The sequence below is a fragment of the Coccomyxa subellipsoidea genome (genome assembly GCF_000258705.1).
Source record: "Coccomyxa subellipsoidea C-169, whole genome shotgun sequence".
Lineage (NCBI taxonomy): Eukaryota > Viridiplantae > Chlorophyta > Trebouxiophyceae > Coccomyxaceae > Coccomyxa > Coccomyxa subellipsoidea.
In genome coordinates, this window is record NW_005178032.1 from 881,969 (window position 1) to 900,062 (window position 18,094).

At 52.6% G+C, this 18,094-nt stretch overlaps 3 protein-coding genes across 3 annotated transcripts; 1 reads left to right on the forward strand and 2 right to left on the reverse strand.

Moving 5' to 3' along the window:
- Nucleotides 1-29: 29 nt before the first annotated feature.
- On the reverse strand, nt 30-2,216 carry COCSUDRAFT_37163 (class I glutamine amidotransferase-like protein; the record flags this gene model as incomplete). The annotated part of the gene is made up of 8 exons (XM_005646371.1): nt 30-74; nt 215-277; nt 438-542; nt 1,002-1,162; nt 1,585-1,665; nt 1,780-1,857; nt 1,968-2,041; nt 2,149-2,216. The coding sequence occupies 8 exons, from the start codon at nt 2,214-2,216 to the stop codon at nt 30-32; spliced, it is 675 nt and encodes a 224-aa protein (XP_005646428.1).
- Nucleotides 2,217-3,985: 1,769 nt separating this feature from the next.
- COCSUDRAFT_83483 (hypothetical protein) lies at nt 3,986-4,953 on the reverse strand (the record flags this gene model as incomplete). Its single annotated transcript, XM_005646579.1, has 4 exons — nt 3,986-4,255; nt 4,367-4,545; nt 4,673-4,752; nt 4,889-4,953. The coding sequence occupies 4 exons, from the start codon at nt 4,951-4,953 to the stop codon at nt 3,986-3,988; spliced, it is 594 nt and encodes a 197-aa protein (XP_005646636.1).
- Nucleotides 4,954-5,571: 618 nt separating this feature from the next.
- On the forward strand, nt 5,572-17,635 carry COCSUDRAFT_56332 (hypothetical protein; the record flags this gene model as incomplete). Its single annotated transcript, XM_005646372.1, has 31 exons — nt 5,572-5,621; nt 6,053-6,217; nt 6,335-6,428; nt 6,534-6,773; nt 6,978-7,110; nt 7,273-7,535; nt 9,256-9,357; nt 9,491-9,712; nt 9,848-10,098; nt 10,203-10,342; nt 10,463-10,595; nt 10,714-10,866; nt 11,004-11,100; nt 11,238-11,315; nt 11,726-12,154; nt 12,293-12,299; nt 12,395-12,633; nt 12,815-12,980; nt 13,180-13,326; nt 13,511-13,631; nt 13,861-14,091; nt 14,377-14,509; nt 14,704-14,795; nt 14,949-15,102; nt 15,212-15,274; nt 15,387-15,488; nt 15,849-15,977; nt 16,266-16,400; nt 16,683-16,862; nt 17,151-17,246; nt 17,441-17,635. 31 exons carry the CDS (start codon nt 5,572-5,574, stop codon nt 17,633-17,635), a joined length of 4,740 nt encoding a protein of 1,579 aa, XP_005646429.1.
- Between the last annotated feature and the right edge of the window lie 459 nt (nt 17,636-18,094).

Consider the following 18,094-nt stretch of genomic DNA (forward strand, 5'->3'; position numbering starts at 1 on the left):
CTGCAAGATTGTGCATCATTCTAGTAGAATTATTCCAGGACCTTTGCCACTGCCTCTGCCAGCGGTGCACTTGACTGCAGGCCACAGAGGCACATCAGCATATTCTACACTGAAAATTTTAGAAATTGCACAATTTCTACAGGGAAACGAACATACTGTGTACTTCCCTTTCAGAGGCCAAGCTGAGGAGCATTTGGGCACTCCAGGAACACACCTGTGGGTTCTGGCCAGTGACGAGCTTTCCATCTGTGACCACATGAGGAGACCAGTCCTTGCCCTGCCATGGCACACAAATGCTAATCAGTCCTCTCATTGTCATTGTCTTCTGCTTTTCAACAAGTGGAACGCAGCAAGATGCATGCCTGCCAAGTGATGTGCACATGCATGCAGGGAAATTAATTTCCTGGCAGTCCAAGTCTGCTCAGAAGGCTAATTACCTTCTCGTACTTGGCACCGAGCTCCTTCAGCTTGTCCTCCAGCAGGAATGGCACCTCTGATTCCTTGCCCACATTCTTCTCCTCACTATTCGAGAATGCGGTCACCTGCCACAGGTCATCACATGATGACTATATCGATATCACCGTTCCTGTTGAAGCGCAGCCGAGGCTCAAATGCAATGTGCATGCATGCGCAGCAAATCAGACCCTTCTCGTCATAATCCGGCTTGCAGGTGACAGTCGCGCACCTCCACAGCATGCACTGCATGACAGTGTTTAGCATGCATTTACAGGGACCCCGGTCCACATGCATGCATCTGCTCGTGGCAGTATACTGTCAGGGCATTCTTTCAATGACGCTACCATAAATTACCATGAGACGCTGCAAAAGTTGAGAATTATATCATTTTTATGAAATGCATTTCCTGCCAAAAGGCAAGGTGCGTTGGCAGACAAGCTGCAGTGAAGGACTGTCAAGATCCTGCTCCAAGCAAGACCCAACAGTGGGCACGCTGCTCAGTATTTGCAACGGCCCCTGCCAGCCGGGGCCAAGTTGTGACTCACCTTTCTGCCCTTCACAACAGGCTTGCCATCTACTTCAGCAGAGACAAGGCCGGCTGGGCCATGGCACACAGCAGAGATGACCTTGCCCTGCTTGGCAGCCGTCTCCACAGTCTTGCGCAGGTGGGGATCCTTTGGGCCGTCAATCATGATGCCATGCCCGCCTGAACAACAAATTGTTTTTTAGTCCGCCCAGTACTGGAGAGGTGCTCGGCAATGTCAGGGCGCCAGAATATGGCCAGTCCAAATCGATATTGAGACATGCAAATCGAGGCTGGGGAGCTCCAACCAGCTACAGGTCTTGTGAAGCTCTGTTGAACAAAGAAAGAACCTCAGATATCAATAAGATTGTGATATAAGATCCTTGTGCAAGAGACACACAAGGCAATTCGAGTGCCAATAAGAGGAGAAAGGGCTGCCTTGCAGTTTACATGCAATGCGCAACACATGCAAGACACCTCTGGCCCAGGAGCATTATTGCCACATTGCATACACAGGATTGAATCTGAAATCCTTTGCTCTACAGAAAAGCTTTCCCATGATCTTGGAAGAGAGTCAATCCCTGTCGTCAATACTTCACGCTTGCCTGGAATGTACAGCGCATCGTACTCGTCCATGTTCACAGATTTGACAGAAGGAGAATTCTTCAGCTCCTTCATTGCGGCCTCTGCATGCAGGAATCACACATGCATGTCGCTTCAAACCCAAAGAAAATGAAGTCATAGAACAGGTCGAAAAGGTAAAGTGAGCGTAGACGAATTGGCTGTGCTGGCCCACTCACCACTGTCCAGGAACGTCTTGGACGGCTCGGTGAGATAGTCATCCTTCAGGCTCATTGGGTCAAGAGGGATTTGTCCGCCTGCACAAGCCATCACGACAGTCAGAATGATGTTCACATGATGAGGCGTATCGATACAGAACCCCAAAAGGCTTGCAGCGAGCGGTGCTGGAGTCTGGATCCTGATTCACCTTTGATAGAGGCCACCGTCACGCTGTACCCCTTCTTCTTCCATATATAATATGGTGCTGCAAGTTCTTCCAACCTGTTGGAGACACTCATGCTTACTACCGAATGAAACCAGACGATCAGTGTTACATCTGACAAGCATCTGAGTAGGCCAAGGATAATTTTTTTTCGGAGGTCAGCTACCATAGCCCGGTCTTGATATCTCCGAGCTGGTCACTTGAAGTTGCGACGCTCAGGATCTTCTTCCCCATTTGACTAGTGATCGCGTGTGCAACCTTGGCTTCCGAAGAATCCGGCGATCGAGAATAATTTCACTTGCGGCGGGACCGCAATATATTTGAACGAAATTTGATGCAACTTCTGATACTCGTCTTACCTCAATAGTGCTTGTGATCAGGAAACTCGGTTGCAATATGAGATCGCAGCACACAAATATAGAACAGCGCGAATCCAAGGCAGAGCCGAGATGTGGTCATCACGATGGAAAGGCCGATGTGAGATTGCAGCTCTATTCCACAAAGGAACACCGAGCTTGCGATGTTCAGCGAGATAAAATTCTTGAATGATCAGGCGTCGGATAGTAAAACTGCGCGTGCTATCAGGAAGGCGCATGCTTGCAACGAATCCATGACTCTCTGAAGTTGAGTGCTACATTGATACAGCTGCAAATACTTTTGTTGAGGATCATTTGGGCCCTCGTATTGGTCAAGTATCATGAGGCTGGCAGAAATCGGAGCATTTTTGTTTCTCCAAGGCTGAATCACTCTCGTAGCCGTTGATCAACGAGACGATGTTGTCCATTCTGAGGCAGGTTTTGCAAACTTTCTCATCCTGGCTAAACCTTTTATGCCTCTTTTGAACTGAATCCAGATGTACAAGCGAAACTTTGTATTATATGTGTCGCATGTACGTCAGAAATATTAATCGGCTGGGAGGTAGACTCCATGTGCAGGCATGGAAGTAAGGTCTCTTGGGTGAGCATGTGTCTTTCTGCAGGCGACAAAGTGATAATCTGCCGCTTACGTATGGAGCATCCCAGCGGCTCTCCCATTCGCTGCAATTGGCAGCAGTGTCTCTCCTGGACAATCCGAAAACGGTTGGAGGCAGTGGCAAGCTTGCAGAGGAGTACCCAGGTGAGGCGGTGTCCAACAATCAGGCTGCAGCAAATGTGCCCAATGCTGGTTAGTTCCTGTCATTGAGAAATTACTGACGCGCCCCTTCGTGGCATTGCTGCAGTGACACCTCTGCGTATATTGGATGCATGTGCGGCACGCATGGAGGACTAAAAGAGCTCACATGTTCTTGCCGAGGAGACCCTCACCATCGCCAGGTGACTGATTAGTGACCACCAGACATGGCACATCCCTGTAATGAAGAAATTGATAAGCTCTGTGTGCAGTTGAGACCGGCCAAGTGAAGGGCATTGGACAAGCCACTACAGAGAATTGTAGGTAATTCTGCTGCTTGATTGTAAGGCTTACTAAGCCTAGTAGGTAGGTTGATGACTCATGCTCGGAGCACGCATGTAGGAATTTCAAGTCGCACAGAGACGCCAAGCATTGATTTCGTAGGCAGATATCACAATAATTGCATTAACAATATTACATTAATGAACATTCCTCCAAAATTGACACGTTGATCTGGTGGTGTTCCTGACTGGCAATATGCGCACACCGGTGGCCCTTAGTAATCTGGTTGTACATTACACCGTGTACAGCGTGACGCAACAAGTTCTGCATCACTGAGGCTAGGTGTGCACATTCCTTTGCAGGGCCACTGTAGCTTGGAGTGACCATAAGCTGCTCTGGAGTAATTTGACTGTGATGCAGAAGCGTAGAGCGCTCTCATAGGTGTCTAACTCCGTCATCTGCAGGACATTGTGTCCTCCATGATGCACGTGCAATGCCACGTGTCATGCCAGGGGGAAAAAAGTAAACAATTGTCTGAAGTGAAGATCAACTGCTGTTGCTGCCAGGTGTCCATTATTCAAATTTCTCCGTTCTGTCCAGTATGCTGCAGACTATCTGCTCCACTGGCTCCTCCCCTGCACAAAGTCCAAGATAACTTCGAGGGAGTGCAATTTTGACAGATTGTGCCCAAGGGACACCAGCAAGGTGCTGGATGTAAATTCAGGGCACATCCTACCTGAAACGACTGTCATGCCAAATCCGCTGTCCTCTAAAGTTGCCAGCTGTGAGTCTAGCAGAGCAGCAGGCATGAAATGTGCTCGTAGCGCCTGACGGGCTTGCAGTCTTTGCGAGAGCTTCTCACGAGATACTTTCAAAAGGACCTGCAAATCACATTCCTGGCTTGCCGGAGGACTGTGCAAACTCACAGGCACAGCAATGGCGAAATCAGTCGCACTTCAGCAAGCAAATCAAGCGCTCAGATGCTGGCTCACAAATTCAACGCTCTCCGGGTGCCGCCCTCTCAGAATGTCCCTGTAAGACTCCTTCAGCGCTGAGCACGCCATTACAATGTGTTCGCCAGAGTTCAGGTGCTGGTCAATGAGATGGGCCAGCGCTTGCAGCCAAGGCCATCTGTCCTGATTCGTGAGGGGAATGCTTGCTTGCATCTTCTCTGCGCTGCAAACATTAAGGCAGTCGATGCGGCTATTCACTGGACAGTATTGACAGTGAAGACAAAGAGGGCTGTCCTCCTGGGGGCATCAATCAGCTCAGAAGTGCCAAATCCATAGTGATCTCACCTACGTTTGATGCTGGGTGATAGTCATCAGCATCAAGGAAAGTACAGTGCAAGTGCGCAGCCAGGCACCTTCCAACAGAGCTGCAACACATTCAGAGGGCAGTTTCTGGAACACCGTGGAGACATGTATCAATGCTGTTGAGTACAATAGATAAGATGAGATCAGCAAGTTACGCAAAGCAAGCAAGTATCGTGTGACAGCTGAGACCGATCTCACCTTTTCCCACAGCCTGAAACCCCCATCACCACTATACAAGATTTCTGTGGGGAAAGAGCCTGCATCTAAAATGATGCTCTGCTGATGATAACCTCACAAGCTACAGTGGACCATGTTTCCGCCAGGTAAATTGTGGTGAGCAAGATGCAACGCATTCGGGATTCTGACTTTTACGATGCCCAATACACAGGAAATAGCATCAGAAGGGCATCAGACATTTGCAAAGTGCGAATTGTAGTCGAAAGCAGCAGCTGTCGAAATCATTGCGCTCCATGATGCCCTGTCCCAGCCAACGGCGTTGCCTTTCTAGAACGCAATATTCGGCCAATCTCACTCTCTTTTCACATCTCTCAGGATTCAAGCAAGGCGCTTCCTCATTAGACTTGAGTGCTCTTGCCTTCTGTCCATCTTAGTGCGAAGCGCAGGGTGTTATAAGCCATGGCTAACCAGCTGAACGCCTCTCTGACTGCCAGAACCTCAACCGCCGCTTCCTGTTGCCAGTGTTGTGCCTGTTGTCGGTGTTGCTGTGCCTGTTGCTGAGTGGCTCTCGTTGCGCCAAAAGCAAGCCAGAACTTCTGAGAGGGCAGCCGAAAGCCTTGCGCAGACTGCCCGCACCAGGCAGCACGCGCTCTCCTTCGCCGCAAATCTGCACGCGCCTTTCGGCTTTCGGCCAATCGAGAACGATGCAAGCGCCCACCGACGGTCTGGAAGGCCTCGTTGCTCACTCCGTGAGGTGTGCTCGGGCACCAGCACCAGCAGAATTGTTTTTTCTTCCTTGCAAAGGCACGTGTAGTGGTTGCGCCCACACGTGGAACAGGAGTCTTGGGAAAACACCTCGAACCAAGCTGGTTCTGCCGTGGTGATGGTGCTGTAACGCGCGATCGAGGCGCTTCGGATTATCTATCTCGAACGCCTGGCTGAGAAGCCGTTTTGAACCCCGATGTCAGGGCGGAAGGATGACGGATAGAACACGCAAGACACCCTTGCTCCGTGGCTGGACCGATGTTGCAGCGTCCTAGATTCTATAGTTCTTGCTTCCCTGAGGACGCACCGATGTTGGGGCCGGCGCAGGTGGGCTTGCTAGGGGCTTCTCAGAGGCTGGAAGCCTCTGAGCAGCTCATCCCAGCTTGAGCAGCTGGAATGATGATCTGTGTGTGTATGCAGGGAGCTGGAGTCTATGTCTCGCGATGACGTCCGGAACAACCACTCCGACCAGGATCTTGATTTGGAGAGGTGTGCCAAGGTGCCCAAGACTGGGTCTGAGCCTGTCAAGTCTGGCCTGCGCCACGTCCAGACTGAGCAACGTCGCCGTGATCGCATCAATGAAGGGTGCGACTGCCGATGTACCCTACAACACTGCACGCTTAGGATCCCCGGCAACAGCATCACAGCCCTAACTTGACTTCTATCGGCTCTGGCTGACGCTGCTCAGCTATGCTGCTGCAGGTTTGCTGCGCTCAAGGCGCTGATGCCCGGCCAGGAGAAAATGGACAAGGCCACCTTCCTTAACAGCACTGTCGAGTACATCAAGCAGCTGCAGGTGTGCAGAAGACCCCCCACTCGTCATGCTTGCTTCACTGCAAACCTTTGGCTGCTCCATGTTTCCATTGTCGTCTCCATTGACGTGTGTGTGTTGGGCCTGCAGGGAGTGATGCAGCAGCTGGTGACTTTGGGTGTCGTCAGCAAGCTGCCGGAAGAGGCCCAGTGGAACATCCGCGTGTTGCTGCCGCGCAAGAACGAGCTGACCGTGGCACCTTTCACCGTGCCGGCCGCACGCGCAACCGCGCCTCCGGCCGCGCCCGCCGTGGACCCTGCGGCAACCACTGCTGCGCTGCTGGGCATGCTCCTGACCCAATCCAACCAGTTATCTGTCGCCCCCCAGCAGGTGCGTCATTGTGCTTGTCCTTGCTTCATAACCCCCTGAAAAGATTGCGCTTGCGGAGGAATTGGTGCAATAAGGAAGCCACGCTCATCATGCATTTTTGGATTTCAGGGCAGATGCTGCTTGGTGTCGTCCTCATTGCCACGAGTCATGCCGCTACTGGGGAAACTACCGCGTTCTAACATCTTGGGCTGATATTGCGCGCAGGGTCAGGCTGGGCTGGACATCGCTCAGCTGGTGCAGCAGGCCGCGTACTCGCAGCAGCTGCAGGCTCAGCAGAGCCAGCTGCTGCAGGCGCTGCAGATGCAGCACCTGTTCCAGGCAGCCAACACTTCCAATGGTGTGCTCCCTCTCAACTGCGGGACCATCCTGTCAGTGCATGCATGCCCCATGCGATTCCCTGCTGAACCCCAACCTTACTGCAGATCACGTCCCCCTATCAGTACTTGAGGCAGGGACTTGAGGCAGGGACTGATAGAAGAAGTCATTTGGGGGTTTGCAGGGATGCCTGTGGAAAACATGGGGGCGCCAGCCACTGGTGCCATGCCCAACGTGGGCCAATTCATGCCGAGCAACTCCATGCCTCAGGTCATGCTGATGCCGCCCATGACAGTTGGCTGCAACCAGGGAGCCCCCGCCAGTGTGATGCCCAAGGCTCGCAAGAATGGCAAGGTCCGCCGTCACACCACCGCAGCCAGGATTGCCAAGCCTGCTCCTGAGATGGACGCCCCAGCAATGGATGTTGGCCGCCCCGCGCCCACTGAGGTTGCAATCTGAGACAAGCTTGCGCTGCCGTGTGCCTGTTTTACCCAAATGATGACGCGCGATACCATTGAGGTCTTCAAGAAATGTTGAATTGGGGAAACAGTGTCAAATCAAGACTCGTTAAGGAGGTTGGTCCTCCATGTGTGTTTGGGTCATTACGTTCACCACGTTTTCAGTCAGTCTGTTGTCCAATCAGTCTGTTGTACAAGAGCCGGAAGAGCCTGCTCCTTCGAACCTTAATTCCTTTGTTATATCTGGTGGGCTGAGGAAGCACCAACGTATTGATTCGACGCTGTCGTCTGAAGATGTACGGTAGTTTGCCTGTAATGTCTTTTCTGGCGCGAAGTTTGCATGACACACAACCCCTGCCAGTGCTGAGTGCTCTGTGTCGTTGATCATGCATTGCCAACTACAGGCTGTTTGGTCCATGGCACAAGGCGCATGCGCATATGCATGCAGTGCGTTCCATGCTCCCTGATGCCTCAAGCATCATCTGCCTCGTTTGAGTCACACCAGCAGGCAATCATTTTCTGGGCTGGTAATGTATCATTTGCTCCTCTCGAGAGGAACTCCTCACTGCATGTTGATCATGACAGAGAGCTTTACAACTGCCCCCTGCCTGGTGCCGGCACCGATGCTCTCAGTTATCAAGGCCTGGTGAATCGGGAGGCAGAGCTTTATGTGTCACTCACTCTCACACCATCGCAGCAGAATAGCTCCTTCTTCTTGCAAGAGAACCCAGAACATCACAGCCAAGGAAGCTGTTGAAGCATCTAGCATGCAGACAGCCTGTGTGACAAACGCCATTACCCCATGAAACCACTCCAACATTGCACTGATCATGACTACTTTCTCGTCAGTCTTCCTTTCGCCACACGTCCGCGATCGACCTTGTGAAAGGCTGCCATCGAGAAGCACGGATTTATTGCCTTCTAATTGGGACGATCTTGGAAGGGCCTCTCATCTTCTTTCTCGAAGGCATTTTCTGCATGGAGCAGGCGGCTCTTGAGATGGGAAAATAGGGCCCTTAGACTAAAGTTACAGTCGCATGAGCATCCTTCTGGGCAGGGCAGCCATAAGAGCGAAGGGATCATTCGTCAGTATCAGCCTTGCCAAGGAACGCCTCAGAGAAAGACAATCTTTGCTGCCGCTCGCCAGCGTCATCGTTTTGCTGCTGATCACGTAGTTGGCAAGATCAGTGTCCTGCCAAGAGGATCAAGCTGTGAGGAAGAGCAGCTGGTGCATCCGAGGGCACCTGGCCTTCAATCCCGTGGCCACCGTGGCTGCCAGCCGGGGTTCAACAAAATGAGGAAGCAGAGCACTTTTTCGGAAGGTGAGTCTTTTCCCATGCAGCACAGCTGTTGAACGCTATGGAGTCAATTTGGAGTTTCGAAATCCAGCACAAAATCCAGTACAAATACACAAAGTTTCAAGTGTGATTCAGTTGGTGTTAGAAAATAGAGAAGGCAAGGCGTCACTTTTGAAGCTTGAAAAAGCGTGATAGCATTACCTTCAGGGATGCCCAAGGCAGTGCTCGTTGGCTTGCAGGCACATGATGCCTCACTGGTGCATGCCTGAACGGGGATGCTGCGCCTGCTCTCCTGCAAAGGGGACAGCGCTCCTGATCGCAGTCTGCTTATTGGGCACGAGTCTTTATGGCATCACTGTCAGCGCGAGTTCCTGTCCCATCACGGTGTCCTATGAGCTCAGCTTGGGACAGGCGCCTCTAGCAGCTGCATCAAGGACCAATGGTGCTGGAGGCCCTGGCGACTTCTCAGACATTCCCATCTTCTTTGCCAAGATTGGCGTCTTTTCCAACAACGTACGCGATCCATCACTTTTGGACCTTATTCAGGCAGATACACTAGCACCAGGACGCTGGATAATCAACTGGATGTTCAGGCAGTGTTGTGCAGCAATCTACACATCAACGGATGTCGATTGTTGTACTGCAGGCAACTGTCAACACTTGGAGACTGGGGTGGAGCTTCACAGCTGGGGAGACAGTGCAGGGAGGCAACATATACACAGCTGGGGTGGATGTGCTGAAGCTGAATGGCAGCAGCGTGCAGCTGGAGAGCCTGTCTCCCAACAATACTGTCAAGCCCTTCAGCTGGACCAGCGTCTCATTCCTGGGCACTAAGGCAGCAATGCCCACTCTGTCCGCCCCGTACAGGGTAATGATCAGAAATTCAGCACCAGTGAATCCTGAGACACAGGGTGCTGTGAGCTTGCAACGCATGCAGCGCATAGTTTAAGACAAGTGGCAATTTCAGGTTCATGCATCAAAAAGGAAGCAATGCTGTGCACAGGTGGCGCCCATCAATGATGTGGCGTTCAACAATCTTGTGTGCGCGCAACTTCCCCTGCAGCCGCAAGGCGGCTCCCCTGCGTCTGCACCCTCTGCTGCGCCAGAGCAGGTGGCACAGGCGGGGAAGAACCTGATCACAAAGCCCTCGCCGCTGTATGTCGAGTACGCGCCAGTGGTCTACCTGCAGAACCAGGACCAGTCCGGCAGCAGCTGGCAGAGCGACATCAACTCTCTCATCACATTCCTTGTCAGGTATGGAAACATCTATGCTTTTTCTCTTCACCTCTGCAGCAGCTCAAAACATTGATTAAGGCTGGTGGAGATTGAGTGAGGTCTTGTGAGATGTGTGCATGCAGGGTGGCAAACTTGGGGCAGGATGGGAGCATTGATGCTGGTCGCATAAAGTTGCAGTACTGGTTCAATGGACCGTCAGATATCCCTGATGCTGCAGATCCGCTCTCACAGTTCACCATGAACTGTCTAGACACCACAACAAGTGAGTGCTGCAACCAGGCTCCTTTCAAATGACACCATGCATGCCACTGAGGGATGCCACACATTGTGAATAGGTAAGGCGTCATCTGAGAATTCAGACTTGAGATTGTTGCTGTTGCAGCGTGTGGAGACTTGACGTACAACATCACTACTGGTCTGCCAAACGTAAATGGAGCACGTTATGTCCTGAACTTAGGCTTCAAGACCGGCGCTGCTGTCCTCTTGAATGAGACGGAGACGAGTGTCCGGGACCAGTGAGCACCAGACTCACTCCCATGACCAAAACTAAGCTATCTGCAACTTTTGACTTTCATGATTGCTAGATTCGTGCATGCAAGATCTTCATTTCAGCCCTTGTTTATTTGTCTGCAGAACAACAGAATCAGGGGGCCGTGGTTCTGGGGCACCCAAAGTCAGTGTGTATGAGGCATTGCTGCGCATTGAGAGCCGCCAGTTCCTGCGAGAGATGAATGCCAGCTCAGACTACTCATATCTTGACACACCCAGATCTAGCGCCCCTATCAGGTAAATCCGAACAGTCGCACCCACAAGACAAACTATTTGTCAGTTCAGGCTGTCAGAAGCATCTTATTTTTTTTGTGAAGGGCATGCATGCATGAGTAGTGATGCAATGGCTGACTACGCTGTGATGCTTGCTGCAGCAACACTACCAACATTGTGCCGCGTCTGGCAGAGCCAAACACCCACATCCCTGCTTTCCTGGACAATGGCATTGCCTGGGGTGGTCAGCCTGTTGCGGTGTGCTCAAATCTCCATCAACACAACTGCATATGAACCTGCTTGTGTCTTTCCACTGCATTTCTGTAGAGCTTATGGGCCTGCTTACTAAACTTAAGGTTCAGCAGCTCCATCCACAAATCTGAGCTGCTGCGCAGGTGGCAGTGGCTGGGGCCAATGCAGAGCCACCCATGCCCACTCCATCTTCCATCAATTCTGTGGCTTGCGTAGGAGGGGTAAGATCCCTTTTTATCATCTTGCTACGGCACGGGGAGACTGCCATTGTCACATGCTCAAATGGATGCTGAGATTCTGCTTTCAGCACTAGACATCTTAGAATGACAGTCTGCAAGTCGACAGCCTGCAACTTTGTGATGTCAGTCCCATGCAACCTCCGTCTGTCACATGCCTCCATGCATGCAAGGATGAAGCTAAGTGGGATGTCACGCTTGGCAGGGACAGTCAAACTCCACTGCTGGGACATCAGTGTCATCAGTACCCATTGGGCAAGTGAGTGTGTCCCGCATGAATGGCCCACACTATGATTCCCGTCGATTCCATGTCACAAATCTGAATGAGCACCCATACACAGAAAGTAAGAGGCACTGACTCGTCCCTGACTGTGCTCTGCGCTTGCAACAAACAGGTTTGCGGCCTGTCAACGTTGTACTGTTGCTACACCGTGGACAACAAGCCAGTGGCAGCTGACATTCCAGATGTTTGGCCCCCTGTTGCGACCCCTGTGCCAGCAGCCCTGAGGGGAGCCAACCTGAACTGCGCGTCCGGAAACTGTACAGAGGGCGCCCCGTCTCCCTCCCCCGCTGTTCCCTCTCCAACTCCTTCCGCTCCTGCCCCACTGCCAGAAGCTAGCAGTGCGCCTGCGACAGCGCCTTCACCTGCCGTACTGGGCCCTGGTGCATCGATTGGGCAGCGCCTAGCTGAGGCAGAGCCGGGGCTTGGCGCGCCTGTGGCGCCTGCGACTGCTGCAGCCCCCGTGCCACCCTTTGCCCCGGGCCCGGGCCCAGTCACTTCAGTGCCTGCAGCCCAGAAGAGCTCGGCGTCCATCAGCAGCGGCGTAATAGGAGGCATTGCAGGCAAGCCTTTCCCCGGACACTTAAAATGCACTCTGCTCACAAGATGATTGATGCATGCTACAATATGCAAGACGTGCGTGTAATTGGGACATGGTGCAAATTTTGCTGCATGCCTTCAGTTTTGTGGTATGATCGATGCAGCTGTTGGCATGCCTTTGATATTGCGGTATGTTCCAATGCAGCTGCTGGCAGTGCTTTGGCGGCCGTTGCTGTCTGCGCAGCGCTGTATCTGATCATCTGGCGGCACCGGCGGCGCAAGCTGAGGAGCCTCGACAGCAAGTCCAGCCCCAGGGATCCCGGCAGCCCCCACAGTGGCCTGCCAATCGCGCTGCGGCCACCGTACAAGCAGGGCTCAGCCGACTCGCAGGAGCCCTTCCTTGACGGCCGCCGCAGGACTGCCGCCCTGGTGCCCTGGCGTAAGAGCAAGGCAGGGCAGGATCTCCATAATGCACCCCAGCTGGTGAGCCAAAAGAGAGCAGCATTTGCCATGATCCAGGCCCCTCGCACCCACAGCGTCATGATTGTCATAAATCAATGTTCAGGAGCGGGTCTTGAGACACGTCCCGCTCCATTTTCTCATCTCCAAATCCTCATGCAAAGCCACAGGTGTAAGGCAAAATGCATGTGTCTGGATTTTGCAGGCTCTGCGGCCGCATGGGCCGCCTGCTGACATCAGCGAGGAGCTGGCAGCGAGCAAGGCTGCGAGTCCGGCAATGGAGCTGCATGCTGGAGCCGTGGGAAGCCCTAAGCAGCAGCACGTACACCATGCTCCGCACCGGCTGCTGAGTGGGCTTGCAGACCTGCCAGGTGATGTTTCATTGCATGTCTCTGCTGTCCTGCAGGGCTAATCCAGAATTTGGGTGGTGCTCATAGGTACAATTGAAAGAGGAGCCAAATCTGATACCATTTGGTACCATGTAAATGTCAAGTTTTTCAGAGAGCACAGACTTGATATGGTCTCATGGAATGAGTAATCACTAGTAAGCATTGATATTATCATGCACAGGTGCGGGCCACATTCAGGCGGCCGGGCATCTGCCGATGCGCCTGCTGAGGGGCGGCAACGCCAGGGATGCAGCGGTGGGGGGCGCTGCTGTGCAGCGCTGGATGGGGGAGGCCCAACTGGCACAGAGAGGCGAGACCAGTTCAGCCTGTATAGAAAACTCCTTGAGAATGCCTCCTAGGACACCATCCATGGTACATTTTGCTGCAGTTGTGGATGTCCAGTATTTGTGTTACTTGCATGAGAAAACTTGCATGGCTCCCCACACGGATATATCAGGTGCAGATTTGCCAATGGAAATGTCTGGATAATTGAGAACTGCTCTTTTCTGCAGATGGTGGGGCGAGTCCTGTGACTCGGGCACCCTATGGCTACATAGCAAACTCGCCGTCTGACCTCCTGCTCTTCACCAACCCCCTCGTCCAGGGCACTCTACCCAATGACTGGGAGGACAGGTAATCTCATGTGCAGACTTTTGTTGCAAAATGGTCTTCTGCATGCATGTGTAGGTCATGAAGTGGCTGAAACTTTTCTCACATGTCACTTAGCTGACTGAGATGCGTGCCGCAGTGCACTGATTTGTCCCTGCAGATACTGTAGGGGATTGTGTGACTCTACCTTACCTTGCATGGCAACCAGCTAAATTTGAAATGCATGCTGCAGTACAATGAGTTGTCCCTGCAGGTATCGCAGCGCTGTGGTCTCGGACTGGGCAGGCAGTCCACGTGGCGACGGCAGCATGCGCGGCAGGCAGTCACCTAATCTAATAGGGGACATGCTTGGGCACAGGCGGACCCCTCGCTGGCTGGGGGACCCCTACGGCCTCGATGTGAATGGACATGCAGTGGCCTCCCCAGACAGGCACAATCTCCCCAAGATTGCAGCCTCTTTGGGCAGGCACGTCCCTGCTCTCACGTTTATCCAGATGCACCACAATATCTGCAGACATGCATGACGCATTATTAGTATTATTATACACGCCTTTCCGATCCATGAGAATGCATTGCAGCAGCCTTTCTACGACAGCCTTATAGCCTTCTCTGTCTTTGGCTTTCCTTGAGCTCGACGCACACAGCGTCACAAATTGTTTCTTTGCTGTTGCTCTGAGTATTTTCTGGAATTCTGAAACTTCCATGGCATGCGGTGGTCTGTGATGTAAGGGGAATGATGAATTGAGTGATGTACCCATGGTGGATGCAGGTATGGGTGGCAGAGGGAGAACGGAGGGATTGGGCATCCGGCCAATCGGTCAGTGCAGACAGCTCCCAATTTGTCCAGCGGGGATGACTCCAGCATGTCCATGGACTGGGCTGCCGAGGAAGGAACAGACTCGGTGAGAATCCTGCATTTATGCTCCACCATTGTTCTTAGGAGAGTGTCATGTCTGTTACTACCCTCACCTTACAAACCTCATGATTGTTGTGGGGGCAGGACTTCAGAATGTGAAAATGAAACTTGCCCCTGGCATGGTTGCAACCCACAATTGTGACATGTCAAAGTGATGCATGGTCCATGCAAATTGCACAGGGGAAGGTGGGCCTCAGGAGGGTAAAGTCGTGGACGGGGGCGGTGCAACAGATCCCTGATGACATGCGGGGGGAGGACCTTCCTCTCGACAGGTCTGGCACATTCATTGCTTACTCTACGTGTGCATGCTCAGCTGGACTGTCAACCAAATGTCAGTGTCCTTACCGCAACACAAGGCTGTCACGCCTGCACCAGTGCCTCAAACGGCATCGCATGTGACGATCAGTCATGCATTGGTACACCAGGCGGCGACTGCGGCGCGCCATGTCATCGGCTGCCAACCTGCCGCCGCTGGCAGCGCTGCCGCCTCCCATCTCCATGGGGATCCCCCCGCCTGCAAACATCGACATGGACGTCGATTTTGAGGCTGAGATCAAGCCTCACCTGAGGACATGCCTGGTATGTCCTCCAGCCATCCACATGATTGTCTTTGCGGATTGCATCCTCTTCTGCGCAGCACCTCATGTTGGCACAATTGTCCAATTTGATGGTGTGATGATGTGCTCAGGGACAGGGCGGCTTTGGGACAGTGTTTGAGGCAACATGGCGAGGGAAGAGGGTTGCTGTGAAGGTGTGCTTCCCTCGGCTGCCTTCCCGGGACAAAGTCAACTGGTTTCCCATGACAGTCAAAGTGCATGTTGTATCCTTAGGAACTTATGGAATGCTTGTATACTGCCACGCAGGTGCTGCAGGGCCTGGACGGCGGAGGGAAGACGGTGCACTTCGAGGCGCTCCGCCGTGAGGTGCAGCTGGCTTCGCGCTTCAACTCTGAGCGGCTCGTCCAGGTGATTTCTGAGTTGCCCTCCATTATCATGAGAAAAAACCCCGGCTGTCCAACTCAAATTGGCTGCATGCATCAGCATGGAAGCATGCATGAGTAGCTTCTTCAGGTGCATCCCTGCTCTGGCATCAATCTTTGAATGGGAGCCCTGTCGTCCTGTCCAAGAGGGCTGCATACATCAGCATGGATGCATGCACGAGCAGCTTGGTCTGGTGAATCCCTGCTCAGGTACGTCCCTGCTAAACCATTCACAATTTCTCTGCCATTCACGATTTTTACATGGAAGCCCTATAGTCCTTTTCAAGGGGGCTGCATGCGTCATGGAGGCACGGAGGCACGCATGATGGCGTTGTGGGGCATGCAGGTGTATGGTGCCAGCCTGAGGGACCCAGCAAGTGCATGCCTGGTGATGGAGCTGGTGCAGGGAGGCAACCTGCACCAGCGCATTTACAACACCAGCCAGCCTCGACTCTCCCACCTGGAAATCCTGCAGGTGTGCTGCTCCATTCCACAGCTGGCTGTCTTGTGATCAACCTCTCCTGGCATTGGATTCATCTGCTGTGTGTTGTACCTGGCTCATACGGTCTTTACAAGACGATGTTTACAAGACGACGCTTTGCACCTTAATTAAAAAAATGGACATCCCAACGCATATTTCAGATGTATCTGTCTTGAGCAATCACGCTTTGGAGGCAAATGCATGGGTTGCATGCATGAGCCAGTAGATTTCTACAAGAAAGGATGATGGAAGCGCGGGTGCTTGGGTTGCTTGCTGGCGCAGATTGCGCATGACGTGGCGGAGGGGCTGGCGTACATGCACCCCAGCGTCATCCACCGAGACCTCAAGCCCCAGAACATCCTCATCGACGGTGCCGGCCGCGTCAAGATCGCCGACTTTGGGATCTCACGCGTGAAGGTGGGTTCCATGCAACCTGCATTTTTGTGCATGACGTTCAGGAAGCCTGCCATGTGCAGATTATTCTTAAAAATGCACATGCATGAGATCTCATTGCTAAAGGTGATGAGCGTCTGCGAAGTCACAGATGCTCATCTCTGGAAATTTCAGAGAATGACACGTGTGTTGGTTTGCAGGGAAGACATTGCGTGCCTGCCCGGACCTTTTGCTTAGTGACACATGCTCCTAAGTGGCCAGCAGTGCATTTGTCAGTCTCAAGGGAGTCATGCTGTGCACGCGCAGGACCCGGCAAAGACCTTCCTGTCCACCACAAATGTGAATGGAACGCCCCAGTACATGGCGCCGGAGCAGTTTGCCGGCGCGCGCTGCGATGAGAAGGTGGATGTTTATGCTCTGGGCACCATCCTCAACGAGTGCGCCACTCGCAGGCCGCCCTGGCGCGAGTTCAACAATGCATTCCAGGTGTGCTTACAGGCTGTTGGAGCTTGGTAACTGGGAGAATTACATTGCTTGTCAGCAGATTGCCAAGTCGCTGCGTTGCCCTTCCTCACACAATTGCACAATGGAGCTCTTTTTTTTTCATTATTTTCTTTCTTCCCAGTGGATTCAGAGACTGCATCTTTTAATTTGTTAGGCGTAAGACTGTGCAGAGTCATGTGATCGTGGGTGTCTTGTTGGGACTTATCAAGGCTGCACCCTAATTGCTGAGACTGTCAGCAGAGAGATGACATGATTGTGTGGTGATGCCAGATCATCGTGCAAGTGGCCATCAAGGCTGCAAGGCCCGCCATGGATGCATCCTTCTCTGAGCCCCTGCGCCGTCTCATCGCGAAGTGCTGGGCACAGGTTGCTACATTTCAGACTCCAAATATGTTCCTTGTACATTTGCTTCCGAACTTTCCCACATGCATGTGTTGTCAGCTCTGTATAGTGTCGAGCACTTTGCTGTTCCTTTTGAAGACCGGACATTACTATGATGTCAAGGATGTAATCATCAAAATTTCAACTTCATACTGACAAGGGATGTGTGTTGGCCACAGGACCCCCGAGCACGCCCAAGCTGCTATGAGATCATGCGGCTGACGGAGATCCTGCTGGCGCAAGCCAAGCGCAGATCAGAGCACGGTGCAGCACAGCAAATTGCCCAGCAGTCAGACAGGGAAGCCCAACCGTGCCCTGCAAAGGAAAAGCCCAAGCATCTGCGCCGGGCCTCTTCTGAAGGAGGAGCCAGTTGACCGGCGTTTCACATTTCTGCATTTCGGTGCATGTTTTTTATTTGTAGGCAGGTTTGCTGTTGTGTTGTCCAGCCGTAGAGAATTGCTGCACCCCAGTTGCCTTTGGAATGGATGGAGAGACTACTGTCAAGCTTGAGTCTGAGGTTGCATTGACAAGATGGAGGTGGAAAAGCACAGGTGTTGTCTGGATCTTATGTGGACCCTGCAGCCATGGGGCATGCAATAGTCCCTAGCAAAGGTTTGAACACTCTTGAGATGCATGTACCGCACGATCGTTGATTGTGGCAACCATGATGGCTTCAAAAGTAATGCAAGTGCCACTGTGTGGATTATGTGGTCTCTCTGGGGGTCAGCGAAGTTTCTCAAGCGTAGCATATTTCCCGCAGTGTTACGGTATTGATATGGTGAGGCACATGCCAGCTATCAGTGCAAGGAATTGCCTCAGTTTGTCGACACTTT